Source organism: Mauremys mutica, chromosome 5 (genome assembly GCF_020497125.1).
Source record: "Mauremys mutica isolate MM-2020 ecotype Southern chromosome 5, ASM2049712v1, whole genome shotgun sequence".
Taxonomy (NCBI): domain Eukaryota; kingdom Metazoa; phylum Chordata; order Testudines; family Geoemydidae; genus Mauremys; species Mauremys mutica.
In genome coordinates this window covers 102,333,779-102,351,827 of record NC_059076.1, presented here as the reverse complement: position 1 = coordinate 102,351,827, position 18,049 = coordinate 102,333,779, and the positions used below count along the sequence as shown (strand labels likewise).

Genomic DNA, 18,049 nt, shown 5'->3' with positions numbered 1-18,049 from the left:
TAGAGTTGAGAAATCATTAACTAAGAATTATTTTGCTTTCCAAAGTTTGGTTCTTCCAGTCTGTAAATGTTTCATGAGATACTGATGACTCTCTTAGATTTGTATGTTATGAATAATTATGCCAAAATTTTTATTTTGGTAAATAATTCTTCATCTGCATATTGTGCACAAACATAACATAGAATGCACTTGACATTTGAAATTTGAGTTATAGCAATTAATTTTGATTGGACAGTGTGTGTGTTTCTGCTCCCTGATTGGATGAGCAAAACTCTCAGTTTTAAGATTTGATGTTGACCTATATTCTCTAGTATTCACTTAAAATTCTCTGTTTATGTAAAGATTCTGCCAACAAACTTTGTATGATAGATGATGCCTGGGAACGAAAACAACATGAGTCTAACCACAGTTGATGCAAATGCATTTAAACCTTACAAAACTCAATTTGTGATTTGCTTTCCCCAGAATTTATGCACATGACTTCATAAATATTGGGCTTAGTGCTGCAATCTTTATGCAGGATAAACCCCTATTGATGTCTATGGGAGTTCTGCAAAAATAAGGTCTGTGTTCTCAAAACCTTGAACATTAGAATAAAGACCTTATTCTGTTGAACTGGGAAGTATTTGAGAGTATGCTGAAAGTGCAGATTACTATGTACATGTGCAGCAATTACCTCCGTCATTCACTGTAGTTTATTACTGTATGATTTTGAAAGCAAAATAGGGGAGTTTGTGATATTCCCTAACACACGAACACCTAACACTTAAGTTTCATACAAGTAGCGGCAAGTTGTGTATCTTACTTGTGTCAAATATCCAGATTTACATCTGAGTCTGTTGTTAGAGAGGCTCATCTTGTATCTTGCATTATTGTTCCATCCAGCTAAATAATCTAAATGGCTCTAGAAGTTAAAAGCTCTGTAAACACATCAGGAAGAAACATGGGGGGGAAAAACATACTGAATCATAAATATATTGCTATTAAAATATGTATCAGTTTCATCATATCTTAAAATTGCCTCAGTTTCATCAGATCTTAAAAATATAAAATGAAACTAATATATACATTCATATAGTTTTAAATACTTATTTAAAATCTTTAATTTAGTATGATATAAAGGTCTGAAATGAAACTGCTTTTGTATTTATCCTCTCCAACGTACATACTATATTTTGTAATTACAATATAGTTAATCAAATATGAGTATATATATTTCAGCTGAAGATCCTACATACTATGTTAGTCATCATTTCTATAAAATTTTTGATACACATTCATTTTACTTCCCTCAAAACCCCCTAGTTACCCTCTTATTCCAATTACAATATTTTGATTCATCAGCTGGATTTTGAGTCTTTATGAGAACGGAAATAACATAGGGATTAACATACCTGAACTGACCACTGAGAATTTATTCTAATATTCTGTGTAACAGTAGTCAATGCCACTGGTGGATGTTTCAGATGAAAGTATAACCTTCCCATTACAACCAAGAACATTTAGTTATTCAATACTGTATTGTAAGAGAGCGAGAACATTTTTCCTGCCCCCAAGCTTGTGGTTATCTTACGCCCTGCAGCATGAGTTATTCATATACATATCTAGCCTTTATATTTTGTTTTAACTCAATAATATCCTCTGGCAACAAGGTCCAAAAGGTACACAGCACAAAAGACATTTCATTTCCCTTTCAAATGTACTACTAAAAGGCCCAGTTATTTTGTTGAAAGTCAATAGGACTTAGGATAAGTGCCAAACTCACAATTGAAAATTTTACCTATGGCCTTTAGGGGGAGAAAAATTATGTACAACACGGGAATGTTTCAATAAAGCTTTCAGTCCTGAACAGCTTGACTCTTGGCCTGATGTCATACCCCAGGAAACTAATCTGAGTATTTTTTTCCTACCTTGAGGAGGAAAAATGGTCCTCAGTTATCTGAACCACTGTATTATCTTGCTTGATAAGTTGCAAAAGGTAAATAAAACTATTTATTGTTCAATAAAGAATTAAGCATCACCTCAGGGACTACTTATTTTCTTCTCTCTTCTTTTCTTCTTAATGCAGCTTTATTGTCATTCGCCTCTCATTTGCCATGGACAATACACATCTAGTTCTGTTTATCCAGGCTCTGGAGGAAGCCATTCGCAGCACCATGGCTAATGTCGTACTATATCGGAAAAAAGAAAACCCTCATAGAATAGTTGTTTTACTGGTTCTGTCCAAAGAACTGAACTGGGAGCTGCAAAGCCTGCGTGAGGAGGGATACTTTGGTCCTCCAGAACCAACGCAACAGTTTCAACTAAGAGAAGGAGAGCAGATTCATTTTAGATTTACTGGCAACATATTTGCCTCAGGTAAACTGACCATTTCTTGTACATAAATACAATCAAGTGAACAAATCTGATATATAAACCTTTGTCTTGCTTCCAGCTGTTGCAAATAGCAAGCTTGCATTTAGGTAATTCTTTGAAATGGCACACATAAGTGTTCTCATTCAATCCTTATCTTTTGTAAACTTGTAATTTGATAGGCAGCCACTCCACTATGATTAAATGAAAAGAAGTTCATATGGTGAAATCCTGGCCCACTTGACGTTAATTGGTATTTTGTCAATTCCTTCAATAGGGCCATTATTTTACCCATAGCCCTCCCTTTTCTACTAATCTCCTTTTTTGGTCGTTTTAAGAATATCTCATTTGGGTTAAATGGATTTTAAATAAAAAAGGACAGATTCTGATCATTTACATCAGGGTAAATCTGAAATAACTCAATTGACTTTAATGGATAGTGGCATCTAGGGCATACTAATACTGTTGCTGGTGGCCCTCTGACTTAATTAATGTGATGATGGCCTATTGTTTAGAAATTTCACAAGTGCTCACGGTTGGTCTAACTACTGTCATTCACTATTGAAGTGGTAAGAACTATTCACTGCAGCGGGAGCAGAGGTAGCTCAACACTAAGCCCTTTTGAAAATCCTACCAAAAATATTTATGCTTTTCTTTGCCAGGTTTTAAAATGAATGATGAGTGTGTAGGTTACCGTCTTCAGAGGTCACATTGTAAGACAACCCCGGAAAAAGCGTACTGAGAACTTTGGGAGGGTGGGTTCGGGGGATGGAAAGAATGCGGGCTGAAGGAGTTTGCACCAGTGTGCAAGGAAACTGTCTCCTGTTTTTTAGTTCCTCCTGGGTTCCATCATCAATTTTCCCTCCCAACTGGAACATCCTGAAGTGCCCTGAACTTTGATCAGATGCTCACCTCAAAAAGTGTAACATTTAACAAAATAGCACACATTGTTTCCTAGAGCCTTAGATACAATATCTTCTGCTTGTACTAAATTCATTGTCAACATGACTTGCATTTCTTGTCTCTCCATGGTTTGTATTTCATTAATTTTATCATTCCTGTGCATTGCTTTTCAATCAGCAGCACATCTCTCCTTAGAGGCACTTTGAGGCCGCTAACTGCAAAGCTAATGTAACTGTTAATGTAAATGGCCAGGAAAGTTTAGCTGTTGCTCTGTGTTTCATACTTATGTCCCAATCCTGAAAACAATTTTATTTGTATAAGTCCTATTGACTTTTCTTGCTCCCCAAAAGATTTTGTGTTTATATTCCATAAAATCAGACATTAAAACTAAGAAATACATCTTTTTATACTGAATACAGATGATGGGAAGAATTTTGGAAAAGTCTACAGGCTTATTTTTCATTCACAAAGAAAGCCCAGACTGGAGCTCCAACTCAAAGAAGTGGATGAATTTGGTAACTACAGCTCACCTCATTACAAGGGAACTGCAGTATTTTACAAAATGACCAGAGAAACAATAGCCAAGAACTGGGATCAACCTCTTCTGCCTGCTGACTATCAGGACCAGTCACCTTTATGCAAGTTAGCACTAACCTTACCAAAGGTAAGTTCCACAACTCCTTACTATTTGAAGTCTCTCTCTTCCAGACACTTTTACGAGATTGATATATCCTTTCTCAGTAAGGATCCTAATTTGCTTTACAAAACTACAGTCAGACACAGGAATAATCCACCTATAAAATGTCGCTGCTGAGGGCAGGGTTGAAACATAGTAGCTTTTTCACCTTGCATAGCACCACCAGATATTAATTTAGGACTGGAAATAAAGAATTTCATCCAACTGAAATTGTGGGGAGAATGTAATTCCCCAGTTGAAGTTTATCCAGGATACTGCAATTCACCTCCTTCCCCCTGCTCTCCAAAATATACCATAGAATGGCTACAAGTGGTCAGTATTGGAAGTTACTATTAAATATATAGGGGCTAGATCATGCCTTTAAGGCAGAGACCAGTGTTTGGGAAGGTGCAGAGCCACAATTTCAGGGGGAGCTCAGGGAAGAATTTAGACTACCCATTTTCCTTAAGTATCCATAGATATACTGTCATCTTTGAACCTGAATACTTCATCCCCTTGCATGCCCGGTAAGTCTCTATAACTTTGTCATGTGTGTTATTGGCTTGTCTCCATCTTGAAGACATGCATACGATTTTCAACAATCTTCTCTCACTTTGACCATTGAAATGTCACTCTGTTGCCTCCTCAAGACCCAGATCGCCAGGCTCTAAGGTACAAAGAAATGACAATTGACCTCCAATACCAATATTGTATCACCTTCAGCCTCAAACATCTTTACTCCATCTCCCAATTTATTACAGAACTCCTCTGTTTGTTTTTAAAATCCTCCCCAGATTTGCTGCAAGACCTTGTGAACCATGTTGTAAACTGCCACAGCTCCATCAAAGTCGAGGCCAATTTACATCAGCTGTCAATGTCTCCATTTCTCATTGTATTCTTCCCACTTTTATAGCACTAGTCTCCCACCATTGTCCCTTTCCATAGTTTCACCACTCTTGCTATGAGTCCCTTTTCTGCAGATCCGAAACAGCCTCTTTTGCTGTTGTTTCCCCATTACCATACTCTTTATTTCTCTCTCCCTCTGCTATTTTTGCTATCTAAAAGGTTGAAACTGAATGATTAAGTTGTGTACATTTCTGCACCAGGATAGGTTTTATTTAAGTGAAATATAATACAAAATTCTGTTATAAGACAATATACTCCTTTGCCTTTATTTAAAAAAAAAACTTTTCAGCAAAGTTAGCCTTCCTTCAGAGCTATCTACAACGGTGATATGTGGCACTTCCCTGGAGAGTCAAAGGGGATGCTTAAAGAAAATCTATTTCTTTGGACCCAGGCTTCACTTTGTTTCCTTCCCTTCCTCCCCTAATTCTGTGGTTTATTCCATCTTCTTTCATTTTGGTGCATAATAAGAATCATATTATGTATGGCATGGGATGGTACTTGCAGTAACCTGCATTTGCACCTATCAGGTGCCTCAGCTTTGCTTTGGTACTTAATCACCTGCCAAGGCCTTTTATTGCTTTCTGTATTCTATTGCAAAGACCATTAGCCCTTAAATGTCCTGGTGGGACTTTTTATCAATTTGCAGTAATTACATGTGACATTTAAATTTAAATGTATGGTCATCTTTGCTATCAGTGCAACCTTCTATTCCCAGTGTGGCAAGGAAGTTAAGGCTGAACTGATACCAATGGTTATGAAAGAAGCAAGCACAAGAACATTGGTAATTTGGTAGTTGCTCTGTAGTGACTGGAAAACTGTGTGCTATTATTGGAGAGACCCCCAAACCCAATCCCTGGAAGTAAATTTGGGGAGTTCAAAATCTAACTCCAGATGTTTAAAAATAAGCTCTCTCTTTCTGAATAATTTCAATAGAGGGGCCTAAATTGAGGTATAGAAAAACAGTCTGCTTAGAGTGGTTTCCTTAAGTAGAAGCCATTATGGGGAATTCTGGCTGAAGCAGCAAACAATTTCTCCTGGAGTTCCCAGATAAACACATGCAGTAGCAGAACATCTGCCATCCTCAGAAAAGGTCCAGCCTGCTTTTCCCCCTTCCTACTTGGCCAGCAGAGCTGGCTTGTGTGGGGAGTGGAGCCATGTTCCTTTTAGGATTCTAGCAGCACAAGTCATTTAGCAGGTGCTGTATTCACTAGCCTCACTGTGGCTTGCCTTTTGCAAATGGGCACAAGTGATGGGAAAGTCACCACAGGGCCAGCCACCATATGGCTCAAAGTGTCCTAATACTTGAGAATTCCACGTGTGTAATCAGGCTGTTTTAAATAACTCTGAAATTGCAGTGTGTACATTTATTCTACAGATTAGAATGGAATAGACCAGGAATAAGTCTGCTGCTTCCTTGCTTATTTGTAAGCATTGATGAAATGTCAGAGTTGGAGTTCTTCTGTGAATCTAGAATAAGTTAACCTTTTTTTCTACTATGCAGTTGCTATATTGAATATAGCAATTTCAAAATTCCCTTGAGCAAGATAGGCCTTATTACTCTCAAAATGTGTTTCTTGATAGGAAATATATCAGACATATGTAATACATCACTTCAGGGGATCAGTGCAAGCCTTGGGTTTCCAAAGAAACTTCCTCTAGATGGTGGTGATGAGTTTACTTAGGAGAGACTGAAAGGGGTCAGATTCTGCCCTGAATGAAAATATTAATATAAAAAAGTACAGAAATGCTCACATATTTGTGGATATTTTGCTTACATATGGCAAGATTTGCACTTCATTTTCCACCCCAAAAATGAAATGCTTCCCTATAAAAGACTACGAGTAGAAAAAAATAGCATCATAATCAGATGTCTCCATGTTGCAAATATTCTTTGTGTACAGAACCGGCATCTGTTTAGAAACAGTTGGCAAGAATTGCTATTTTGAATTGCCTTCTGTCCTTCCTTTTTAACCTTAGCAAGAAAAAGAACAAATACTTGAAGTACTTTAGTTAATTCAACTTTTGTCTCTTAAAAGACATTGGTCTAAGTACAAAAGGGCAATGGGAATTTCATATGCCTGATAGTGGTAATGAAACCCTCATGAACACAGGTTTAGACTTTGGCCATGTCTGCACTATAAACTAGGGTTGATGCAAGTTACATTGGTTATACTGGCACTAGAAAAGGTTCAGAGAAGGGGAATTAAAATGATATGGGATTTGGAATGGGTCCCATATGAGGAAAGATTAAAGAGGCTAGGACTTTTCAGCTTGGAAAAGAGGAGACTAAGGGGGGATATGATAGAGGTATATAAAATCATGAGTGATGTGGAGAAAGTGAGTAAGGAAAAGTTATTTACTTATTCCCATAATACAAGAACTAGGGGCCACCAAATGAAATGAAGGGGCAGCAGGTTTAAAACAAATAAAAGGAAGTTCTTCTTCACACAGCACACAGTCAACTTGTGGAACTCCTTACCTGAGGAGGTTGTGAAGGCTAGAACTATAACAGCGTTTAAAAGAGAATTGGATAAATTCATGGAGGTTAAGTCCATTAACGGCTATTAGCCAGGATGGGTAAGGAATGGTGTCCCTAGCTTCTGTTTGTCGGAGGGTGGGGATGGATGGCAGGAGAGATCATTTGATCATTACTCCCTCTGGGGCACCTAGCTTTGGCCACTGTTGGTAGACAGGATACTGGGCTAGATGGACCATTGGTCTGACCTAGTACAGCTGTTCTTATGTTCACATTGTCATTAAGCCACTGAAATTAGCATATTGCATGTGTACAGGCACACTTGTATCCTTGTGTCAGCACTGCACATCCACACCCAGTGTGCTTGTATTGATGCACAGTGCAGTTTACCATGGATAGGTATCCCAGTGTGCAGTTTCCAGCACATAGTCTTTTAGGAAGTTTTAACAATGAATGGTGGGGTTGAAACGAGTCACACTGGGGTGCCTGAGACCAAGGTGTCAACTTCTCAGTGTGCAACAGTTTCCATCCCATAATTTTCAAAACTTTTTCAAAATTCTACAAATTTGTACAGCCCTCCTCACTATCCACCATCTTTGAGAGAACCATGGAGCCTGCACAGCTCTGCACTATTGTCATAAGCATTACAAGCACAGGATCTATGATCCTCCGGTATTTGCCAAGCTGCAAGAACGAATCAGCAGGGAACATGATGATTTCTTGGAGGACCAATTGCTGTGGGATATAGTGAGAACCAATTCAAGGTCATCGATGGCCTTCATGATGCAGCTGCATATGGTGGAGTGCCATTTCTGGGCCTGAGAAATGAGCACTGAATGGTGGGATTGCACTGTAATGCAGGCTTGGAATGACAAGCAGTGGCTGCAGAACTTCCAGATGCGAAAAGCCACATACCTGGATCTGCATGCCACACTCACTCCAACCCTCCAGTACAGGGACACCAGCACGACAGCTGTACTAACAGTGGATCAATGGTGGCAATTGCACTGTGGTAACTTGTAATGCCTGATTACCTACTGACTGGAGCAATCAGTTTGGAGCCACTGTGGGGCTCTTATCATGCAAGTATGCAGGGCCATTAAATCAACTCTGATATGCAGGAGATACTAGATGGATTTTTAACAATAGGGATCCCAAACTTTGGTGGAGTGACAGATAGCATGAACATCCCTATATTTTGGCACCAGACCACCTTGCCACAGAGTACATCAACAGAAAGGGCTACTTTTCTATGGTTATGCAAGCATCGGTGAATCACCAGAGATGCGTCACCAACATCAGGGTGAACTGGTCATGGAAAGTGCATGACACTTGTAGCTTTCTGAACAATCCTGTCTTCTTAAAGATACAAGCAGGGACTTCCCCACCCTCTTCCAACTAGCAGATGATTATTAGCAAATGTTGAAATGTTAGTCATTAGTGATCTTGGTGACCCAGTCTACCTCTTGCTCCCCTGACTCATGAAGTCATACACAGGCCACCATGACAGCAGCAAGAAAAGATTCAGCTACAAACTCAACAGGTGCAGAAGGAGAGTTGAATGTGCTTTTGGTAGATTGAAAGGATGCTGGTATTGTTTACTCACAAGATTTGCTCTCAGTGAAAAAATATCCCAATGGTTATAGATAACTGCTGTGTCCTGCATAATGTGTGAAGCAAAAGGGGAAAAGTGGCTATCTGCTGAGTTTGAACAGCCAGACACAAGGGATATTAGAAGAATTCAATGCAGAACTATGCAGCTTAGTGAAACATTTAAGGAGCTCTTATTTTAACAATGAGCCACAATATTGCATTGTACTGTGCTGTATCAGGCCCGGCTGTTTGGGAGCCTATTAGGAATTGTGTGGTGCTTGATTTATGATTATGACAGTGTGTTTGTCACTGATCCTGTGAGGTGTGTCACACTGTACAGCAACAAGTGGGTGCTTTCAAAATGGATAGGCACTCTGCAGCATATGTTGTGAACTAATAAAGATGAATTATGTTCCAAATAATAGCATTTTATTCAGTAATAAGATTAGTGAAACAATCCATGGTGGCGTGCAGGGTGGTTGTAGGGTCTCCGCCAAGTCTGACATGCATCTTTTTGTAAAAGTGGCAGGTCTTCAGCTTGGCACTGCATTGACAGAAGGCCTCCCTGGTCTTCTAGTATGCCTGCCTCAGTTCCTTTGCTTACAGAGCACTGCTGCTGGTCCCTGTCATATCCCTTCTTCTGCATCCCCCCATGAGATCTGCTCATAGATGTCAACATTACTTTGGCTGATCCAGAGCTCTGCCTGCTCAGCCACTTCTCCCCAAAGGCGCAGAAAATCCAATATCTCCTGTCTACTCCAAGTTGGAGCATGTAGCCAACAGCCAACAAGGAGGGTTGGGAAGTTGCATAGAACAATGAAGAGCTGTTAGCTGTGCTCACCAAGCTGGGCACTTAGGAAAAGACATTTTTAAAAAGTGCAGGGCTTTAAATGGAAGCGGCCTTCCAGTCTATGTGATTCCTGGGCAGTGGCGTTTACATTTGAGACCAGAGCAGTCAGTGTTGGGTATTGTGGGACAGCTGTTGGAGAACTGTTAGGGTCGATATAGGAATGCGTGCACTTGTGCTGCATCAACCTCAGCACATCGACCATCAATGCTGCTCAGGGAGGTGGTGTTACTATGTTACAATAATAGGGTACTTTCATTGGTGGAAAACAAATGTAAGTGTAGACACATGCACAAGTAGGTCAACACAAAGCAGCTTACGTTGCTCTAACTTTGTAGTATAAACCAGGCCTGGTTTATGAATCTGCTACTGTTCCATAGGAGGAATTCACCTGCTATGAACCGTAGTCATTTGGGATTCATATTCCCAAGCATGAGGGCAGCATAGTTCATAGAGTGTTTTTGTCCTCCTTTAGTGGCTTGTCAATGTGAAGTTTGAGGCTGCTGCTATTTCCAGCTAATAGGTTTAGTTCAAGCAGTGCAGGCTTTTATTTTGATTGTTTGATTCTGGATTCAGTCCCTGCTAACAACCCATCCAAGAGGCTGCAAAGAGATATGAGCCAAAGAAAGAAACACTCTTGCAATGGTTTCTGCAATGCTGAAGTTGAGTAAGCACCAGGCCTTTCCTTCCACTTTGTTTTGACTAAAAGTCAAAATTGGGTTTAAAATGAACGTCAATAATTTTTGTATATTTATCAATTTGTGTCATATTCTTTTGATCTTTATATGAGATTTGGGATAGCATGGAAAAGCTAGGAAGATATTGTTATTTTATAGCACCAAAAATTCTGCTAGGCATTTCACAAAACACATAAAAAAAACTCAGTCCCTGCCCAGAAGAGCTTACAGGGAAGTCAGTGGGCACAGGTCAAGGGTGCAGTTTGATTCATGCCATTGAAAGTGAGGGTGACAGAGTGAAAAACAGAATGGCATACCAAAGTCTGATAATATGGATTACTCAGTTTAATATTCTAGTAGCTAAAAGGGAGATTTTGATTAGCTAAGGTGCTTTATAACCTGATCTAAAACTACTAACATGGCTAAAAAGTCTGTAGGCCAAGTTGTCATAAAATGTTTGTCCTAATTTTTAGACTCAGTGGTGTGATCCACACATTTTAATTATATGTAGGTCCTTCCCGTTGATTTTGGCTTCTAAAGAACAAAAATATCTTAATAAAACAAGTAATACTAGACAAGCAAGGATAGGTATGCATGTAAGTCAGGGGTGGGCAAACTACAGTCCACAGGCTGTACCCGACCCACCAGCCATTTTAATACGGCCCTTGAGCTCCCACTGGAGAGTGAGGTCTGGGGCTTGCCCTGCTCCAGCGCTCCCAGAAGCAGCAAGATGTCCACCCTCTGGGTCCTATGCATAGGGGCAGCAAGGGGGCTCTGCTCCACATGCTGCCCCCACCCCAAGCACTGCCCACACAGCTCCCATTGGCCAGAAACCATGGCCAATGGGAGCTGCAGGGGTAGCATGCAAAAAGCGCTGCCTGGCTGTGCCTCCGCCTAGGAGCCGGACAGGGAATATGCTGCTGCTTCCAGGAGCTGCTTGAGGTAAGCACTACCTGGAGCCTGCAACCCTGAGCTTCTCCCCACACCCCAACCCCCTGCCCCAGCCTGATTTCCCTGCCACCTTCCAAACCCCATGATCGCAGCCCAGAGAATGCTCCTGCACCCCAACCCCTCATTCTCAGCCCCACCCCAGAGCCCGTACCCCCAGCTGGAGCCCTCACCCCTCAACACACACCCCACCCCTGCTACCCCAGTCCAGAGCCCCCTCCTGCACCCTGAACTCATTTCTGGCCCCATTCTGGAGCTTGTGCCCCCAGCCAGAGCCCTCACCCCTCCCCCTGCACCCCAACCCCAATTTTGTGAGCATTCATGGCCCGCAATGCAATTTCTATACCCAGATGTGGCCATTGGGCCAAAATATTTACCCACCTCTGATGTAAGTGATAAAATGTAATAACTATGCACTACATAGCCATAACAAATATAAGATGCAGTGAGGTGGTAGAGTTGCAATAAGCGTATAGTGTTACTATGCATAGGCTTACAAATGTAATTACAATAGCAGTGTTGCTAACTTACTGCAGGCAATTTCCAATTCCATGTGATGTTAATACAAGTGTTTGATGTACTTAATGAAGCAGTTACGAGACCCTTATCACATTATTGTGCTGAGAATAAAATTATGCAACTCCCCCCCCCCACACACACAATTAACTTCCTGCCTATATTACACACTTGCTATACTACAGTAAGTACATAATACACATCTATGGCATTGTTTCTTCAGAATATGTTAACCCACTTCTGTTTTTCAGATACCCAGAAGCCACATTGTTTCTTCTCTACGCAGTTCTATGAGGTTTATGTTAATACAGTACAGTGGTTATAAAGCCATGAATCTCACAGGCACAGTAAATACAGTGCTCACTCTGTCCTGAACTGTTCAGCTCTGGCATATTGATAATGCAGAGTGTGTACATGGTATTGGTGTTATATGGATAACAATATAGCCCAGTCTATTTGTAGACTACTATTCTGGTTGTTATAGCCTCTCTAAAAGGGGCTGTCCTTGTAGCATGCATTAAGTATTAAAGCCCTTAGCATCATTATGTACATGGAGTTTATTTTTGCTTTCAAGATGCATCTTTCTTCCCTCTTTGGTTGATTTGGAACAAGAGTCACATTAGCAGTCAATACAGAATGTTGTTTGAAGTTATTAGTACTTTGCACTGCCTTATGCTGTAGGATGAGATTTTCAGAAGCATTCACCATTAGCTCTATGCTGTTCCCACCAGCTTCAATGGGAGCAGAGTTATGCCAGCCATAGTTCCTGATCTTACAAGAATTCAGTTTTGCATAGCAATTAAAATTAGTAAGCTTTTCAGTACAACAAAACAAAACAAAACAACTCTCCTTTTCACCAGCTGAGAGGGAAGAGGTTATCTGTAGAAGACAGACAGGAAAATAAGTAACTTATCCGATCCCTTAACAGCAGTTCAGAACCAGAGCCTCACCCCTTGGGCACAGCTGTATCTAATTTGGAGCTTACTCATTCTTTTCTTTGAAGGCAGTGATGTTCAGCAGAGGGTTTCTCGTTTCTCTTGGCTAGTTCACATTGTATAAGATTTAGTTAAATGCCATCACACTAAGCATGATCCCCTTCAAAGAAACCACCTCATATTGTTCTGCTAAGAGCTTCTAACATCTTGCTTTTTAATGAAGAGGATAGAGCAGCTTTGGAAAACTAATTTTTAAGTTGTGACACTCTCATATAATATAGGCATGGTGTCCACAGTTAGTCTTTTTGTGCATTTCTTACTTATGGTCATAATGAAAGGTCCCAGTCTATCTCCCAAAAGGTTGTCCTGAAGCTTTTGTCATATTTGGATTAGCTTGACACCATGTTGTGGTCAGTCATCCTAAAATCATGGATGATAAATTTTTCAGATGATTAATATAAAACTCCTCTGCATTTTTTCCTGTATTCTTAGGGCCCTTCATTTTCAATTTTTATTTTATTTATTTTTTTCCTGAAAATTTATCAGTGTTTTTTACAACCACAAAAAAAAGTGGGGGGAGATCAGTGCAAAAGATGATTAATTTTTCTGGGTAAATATCAAGGTTTATTTTGGTGGATGGAAAGACAGGAGGCGGGAGTATTCAGTAGATTAATGCTTTGAATTCTGTTCAATGTGGTTTGCTGCGGAACTAAAACAGAACTCGAAACACAATGCCACCTCTGAATTTAAGAAAATATGTCTAATCTCCAAATAAAACTTTTAATTTGAATAAACAGTTTACTGTTGTATGCTTAGAACTATTAGCCTGTAAATATTTGCATTTAATAATTTGGCCACACTATTTGTAGCGCATACACTCAATTTCATCCTTTTCTCCTGTTTTTGTTTTTAAAACTTTCAAATACTTCCTTGTGTTCTAAAAACATATTCTGATACACATTTTTTTCCTTCCAATTTTAGTATATCAAATCTTTACATCATTATCTGCTAACAGCTTGAAATGTGTACATGGTGGGTGAGAGATTCATCAATACGTTCACACACACACTTCAGAGCTTGTGTGTGTGCCTGTTTCTTGTGTATATCTTCTAGACGAAAACATAGCCTTACTTCAATGGGCAGCTTTGCGCGCACACACACACACACGATACTCATGTATTATTGTAATACATATATCATACAATGTATTGCATTTTCCTAATTTTTTTTTATATATTTGAATGATACTAAAGATGGGTGAAAAATCAGAAAAAAAAATGAATACTTTCTGTAAAACAAGAATTTTTCAGTAAAAGTCAGTTTAACCTGAAAATGAAGGGGCTTATGTATTCTTAAAACCAAATGTGTGCCCATCCCTCAAATTCTGCTAAATTTACTTCAGAGATCCAGGATCAGTCGTAACACTGGCTTTTGGCCTTTTGGGATAATCAAGGGCCAATTTTCTTCCAGTTAGAGAAATACAATGCATTGCAATCTACTACAATAAAAAAAGAGTTATGGTCATTTTAACAAACTATACTTACACCTAGATCAGTGTATCTAAGCTAAAAAATATCCAGTTTACAATAATGAGTATTCCTTCTATACCATAACTGCTTATTCTTTAACCACAGGCTTTTAACTTTCTTCTCACAGCATATTTCACATAAGGCAAATGTAGACATGACACTGGCATCTAGAGGATGTTATGTTTAACAGCACTTAAAACATCTCACATCCACCACTATGATGTAGTTACCCCAGAATTGCACTGGTGTAAATGAAATGAGAATCTGGCCCCTCAGTTCATGTAGTTCTCTATAATTACTATTTGGAACTGTAAATAATTACCCCTTTGCTTTCACTAACTCTGAATTTACTTTAAATATTGTTTCAGAGTGGTAGCTGTGTTAATCTGTATCAGCAAAAAGAACGAGAAGTACTTGTGGCACCTTAGAGACTAACAAATTTATTTGGGCATAAGCTTTCATGGGCTAAAACCCACTTCAGATGCAGGGAGTGGAAAATACAGTAGGAAGATTACACACACAGAACATGAAAAGGTGGGGGTTGCCATACCAACTCAGGATTTGAAGGATGCTCCCTCACTCAGACCTTGGGGGACAGGTCAGTCCTCGCTTACAAACAGCCCCCCAACTGGAAGCAAATACTCACCAGCAACCACACAACAAAAACACTAACCCAGGAACCTGTCCTTACAAAACCTGTTCTAAACTCTGTCCACATATCTATTCAAGGGACACCATTATAGGACCTAATCACATCGGCCACACCATCAGGGGCTCATTCACCTGCACATCTACCAATGTGATATATGCCATCATGTGCCAGCAATGCCCCTCTGTCATGTACATTGGCCAAACCAGACAATCTCTACGCAAAAGAATAAATGGACACAAATCAGACATCAAGAATTATAACTTTCAAAAACCAGTCGGAGAACACTTTAACCTCCCTGGACACTCAATTACAGACCTAAAAGTTGCAATTCAACAAAACACACCTTCAAAAACAGACTCCAAAATTAATTTGCAAACGGGACACTATTAAATTAGGCTTGAATAAAGACTGGGAGGGGATGGGTCATTACACAAAATAAAAACTATTTCCCCATGCTAATTTTCTCCCTATTGTTACTCACACCTTCTTGTCAACTGTTTGAAATGGGCCATCCTGATTATCACTACAAAAGTTTTTTTTCCCCTCCTGCTGATAATAGTCCACCTTAATTGATGTGTCTCATTAGAGTTGATATGGCAACCCCCATCATGTCATGTTCTCTGTATATATCTTCCTACTGTATTTTCCACTGCATGCATCTGATGAAGTGGGTTTTAGCCCAAATAAATTTGTTAGGCTCTAAGGTGCCACACGTACTCCTATTTCTTTCTTTTTTTTTAAAACTATTGTTTGTGGATTAAGCATTAAAGTGAAAGACCAATAGCAATAATAAAGGAAAACACTGAGCAATTATCTCAGCACAGAAGCCACCGTTATTTTGACCCACAACACTTCATGCCAGTCAACGATGTCCCCGAAGCAGACACTGGGGATTGTACCAATTATTTGGTTGTTTGGTGACATGGACAAATGGGGTCTCTTTTAAATGACCCACTACTTACCAACCTGACAATATTTTCAGTTATTTGGTATTCAGCTCCCTCTTAAGTGTGTTTAATTATAGTGATATGATAGTGAGTTAATGTGTGGTGAGCTAGTTTTCCCTATATGCCGTCTGCACCCTTTAAAACTTTGAAAAAAAATAAAAAAAACACTAAGCTCTTTACTGCCCAGAATGTTTCTTGTGCAATCTCTGCCCAAAAGAGTATTTTTGAAGTTTGATATTACATGTCATTTTTAAATTATGAGACTTTTAACAGTAGTTAACATTTTAAAAAATAGTTGTGTCCCCCAACTGACCCCCAATTAAAAAAATACACCCCAAGAAATGCAAAAGCTTATGTGTTTTAGATGCTAATGGTGAAATCCTGGCCCCACTGAAGTTAATAGTTTTGCCAGTGATTTCTTTGAGGTGAGGATTTCACCTTAATGCTCATTGAGAATAATTGCACAGGACAGAATTATTTTCACCAAGTTGGACTGCAAACCACTTTGGAATTATTATAGCTCCCAAGAGAGCTCTTGTTTTACACCCAACCTAATGTATTTAAAAGATATTACTAGCCCTTATTTTATTTAGATTCAAAATACTAAAAAGATGCTTATCCAAGGCTCTAGGCACCCAAATACATTTAATACAATGAAATTCCAGCCGGAAACCTACAGAGACGCCTTTTCAGTCTTCCTCATTATAGGAATCATACACTCAGCCCTCTCCAAAATCCTTCTCAGCAGATTTCTTTGATAACTTTGATATGTACACTGACCATTGGAATTCTAAGTGTCAGAATCATTCTTCCTAAAAATTGTTGGACCCAAACCTTGTAACCCCTTTTTCACATTGAATAGTATCTTCCTCCACAATTAACCTTAGCCTTAAATTCTCTCTTCTGACAGCAGACCCCTTTGGCACCTCCATTATGGGGAGAACCAGTAATGGTGGAAATGAAATATTCCATGTACCCCTGCCTTTTCTGGGCTTTAGCTGTTTTCTCAATTATAGTCAGAATGACACTGAGAACTGGCCATATCCCAGACCTTAATAAGTTAAATTATTGAAAAAAGTTGCTGCTAGCTTGCAAACTTCTGCTTAAGTTTGGACTTCAAACGGGCTACCTTTCTAGTGTTGTATTCACATTTTTCTTATTTTTTATTTTTCAACATAAAACTCCTGAAAAATGGGTTTCTAAAAAAATAATGAAGGTGTCCAAGCCATGACCATTCTCCTCACATTTATATTTTCATGTGCTGCAATATCACAGATCATCACAATGGTCTTCAGCAGCACTACCCAGCGATGGAGCTATCTCGTTTTAACTGCATTTAAGAATTTTGTTGCCTACTGTGACAGGGAAATTCACCTCTCCTGGGTACCTCCTATCAGCTGGATGTGATGCTGCAAGCTCTCCTGCCCCAGGCACCTCTCTAGGTTGTTGACCTCACTAGGCAGGCCTTCAGTAGCTCAGCCCTCCAGACAAGCCACAGAGTCTAAAATGGATGATCTCCTTCCAGAGTAGGGAAATCCAACAACCTGACAGCCTTCACCAGAATGTTCAGCCCTGTTTCTGGGCCCTTTAATTCCAGCTCTTTCTTCGAGCTTCTAAAAGAGACTTGTCCCCTTCTCTGTGGATGGGGGGGGGGGGACCTGGGCCCAAATGCTGGGTCCCAGCCCAGGGACCCTTCTCACAGCAGCTACATACTGCTTCCTTCAGTTATCTGCTGCTATTCTCTGGGCCTTTTCCCATGTAGCCCCTTTCTCTTCACTCTTACCTCAGCACTCAAGTTCTCAAAGCCTCTTCCTCCTCATTGAATGCAAATATCACCAGAACCCATCTACTGGTTCTCCTTTTGAGCTCCTGCGACCAGCAACAAGTGAGCTAACAAGCATGCACCCACCCAGGAACTGACCTAGGCAGGCCTTGCAGTTCCTTCTATCTGAGCCAGCTGGGCTCTGACTTGCTGCTTCTGTGCAGCCTTTCTGGCAGGCCTGGCAGATCCACCTTCACTGCTCCTTTCCTGGGGCATGGAGTGATAGGACTGTGGGGCCTCCAGCAGGGGCCTCAAAGGGCGAGGTGTACC

General features: G+C 40.0%; 1 protein-coding gene and 1 long non-coding RNA gene across 2 annotated transcripts in view; one reads left to right on the top strand and one right to left on the bottom strand.

The window, feature by feature from the left end:
• The window catches only part of LOC123371873, a 50,973-nt gene that overhangs the window by 240 nt on the left and 32,684 nt on the right, over positions 1-18,049 (bottom strand). Inside the window, exons 2-3 of the long non-coding RNA XR_006579974.1 lie at positions 2,022-2,171; positions 806-920 (exon numbers count right to left, since the gene is read on the bottom strand). This is a non-coding gene — a long non-coding RNA (uncharacterized LOC123371873). The remainder of the gene's footprint in view (positions 1-805; positions 921-2,021; positions 2,172-18,049) is intronic.
• DTHD1 (death domain containing 1) overlaps positions 1-18,049 on the top strand; it is a 40,056-nt gene that overhangs the window by 15,181 nt on the left and 6,826 nt on the right. The window contains exons 7-8 of the mRNA XM_045019740.1: positions 2,069-2,358; positions 3,675-3,919. Of these exons, the coding sequence (XP_044875675.1) occupies positions 2,069-2,358; positions 3,675-3,919 (535 nt within the window). The remainder of the gene's footprint in view (positions 1-2,068; positions 2,359-3,674; positions 3,920-18,049) is intronic.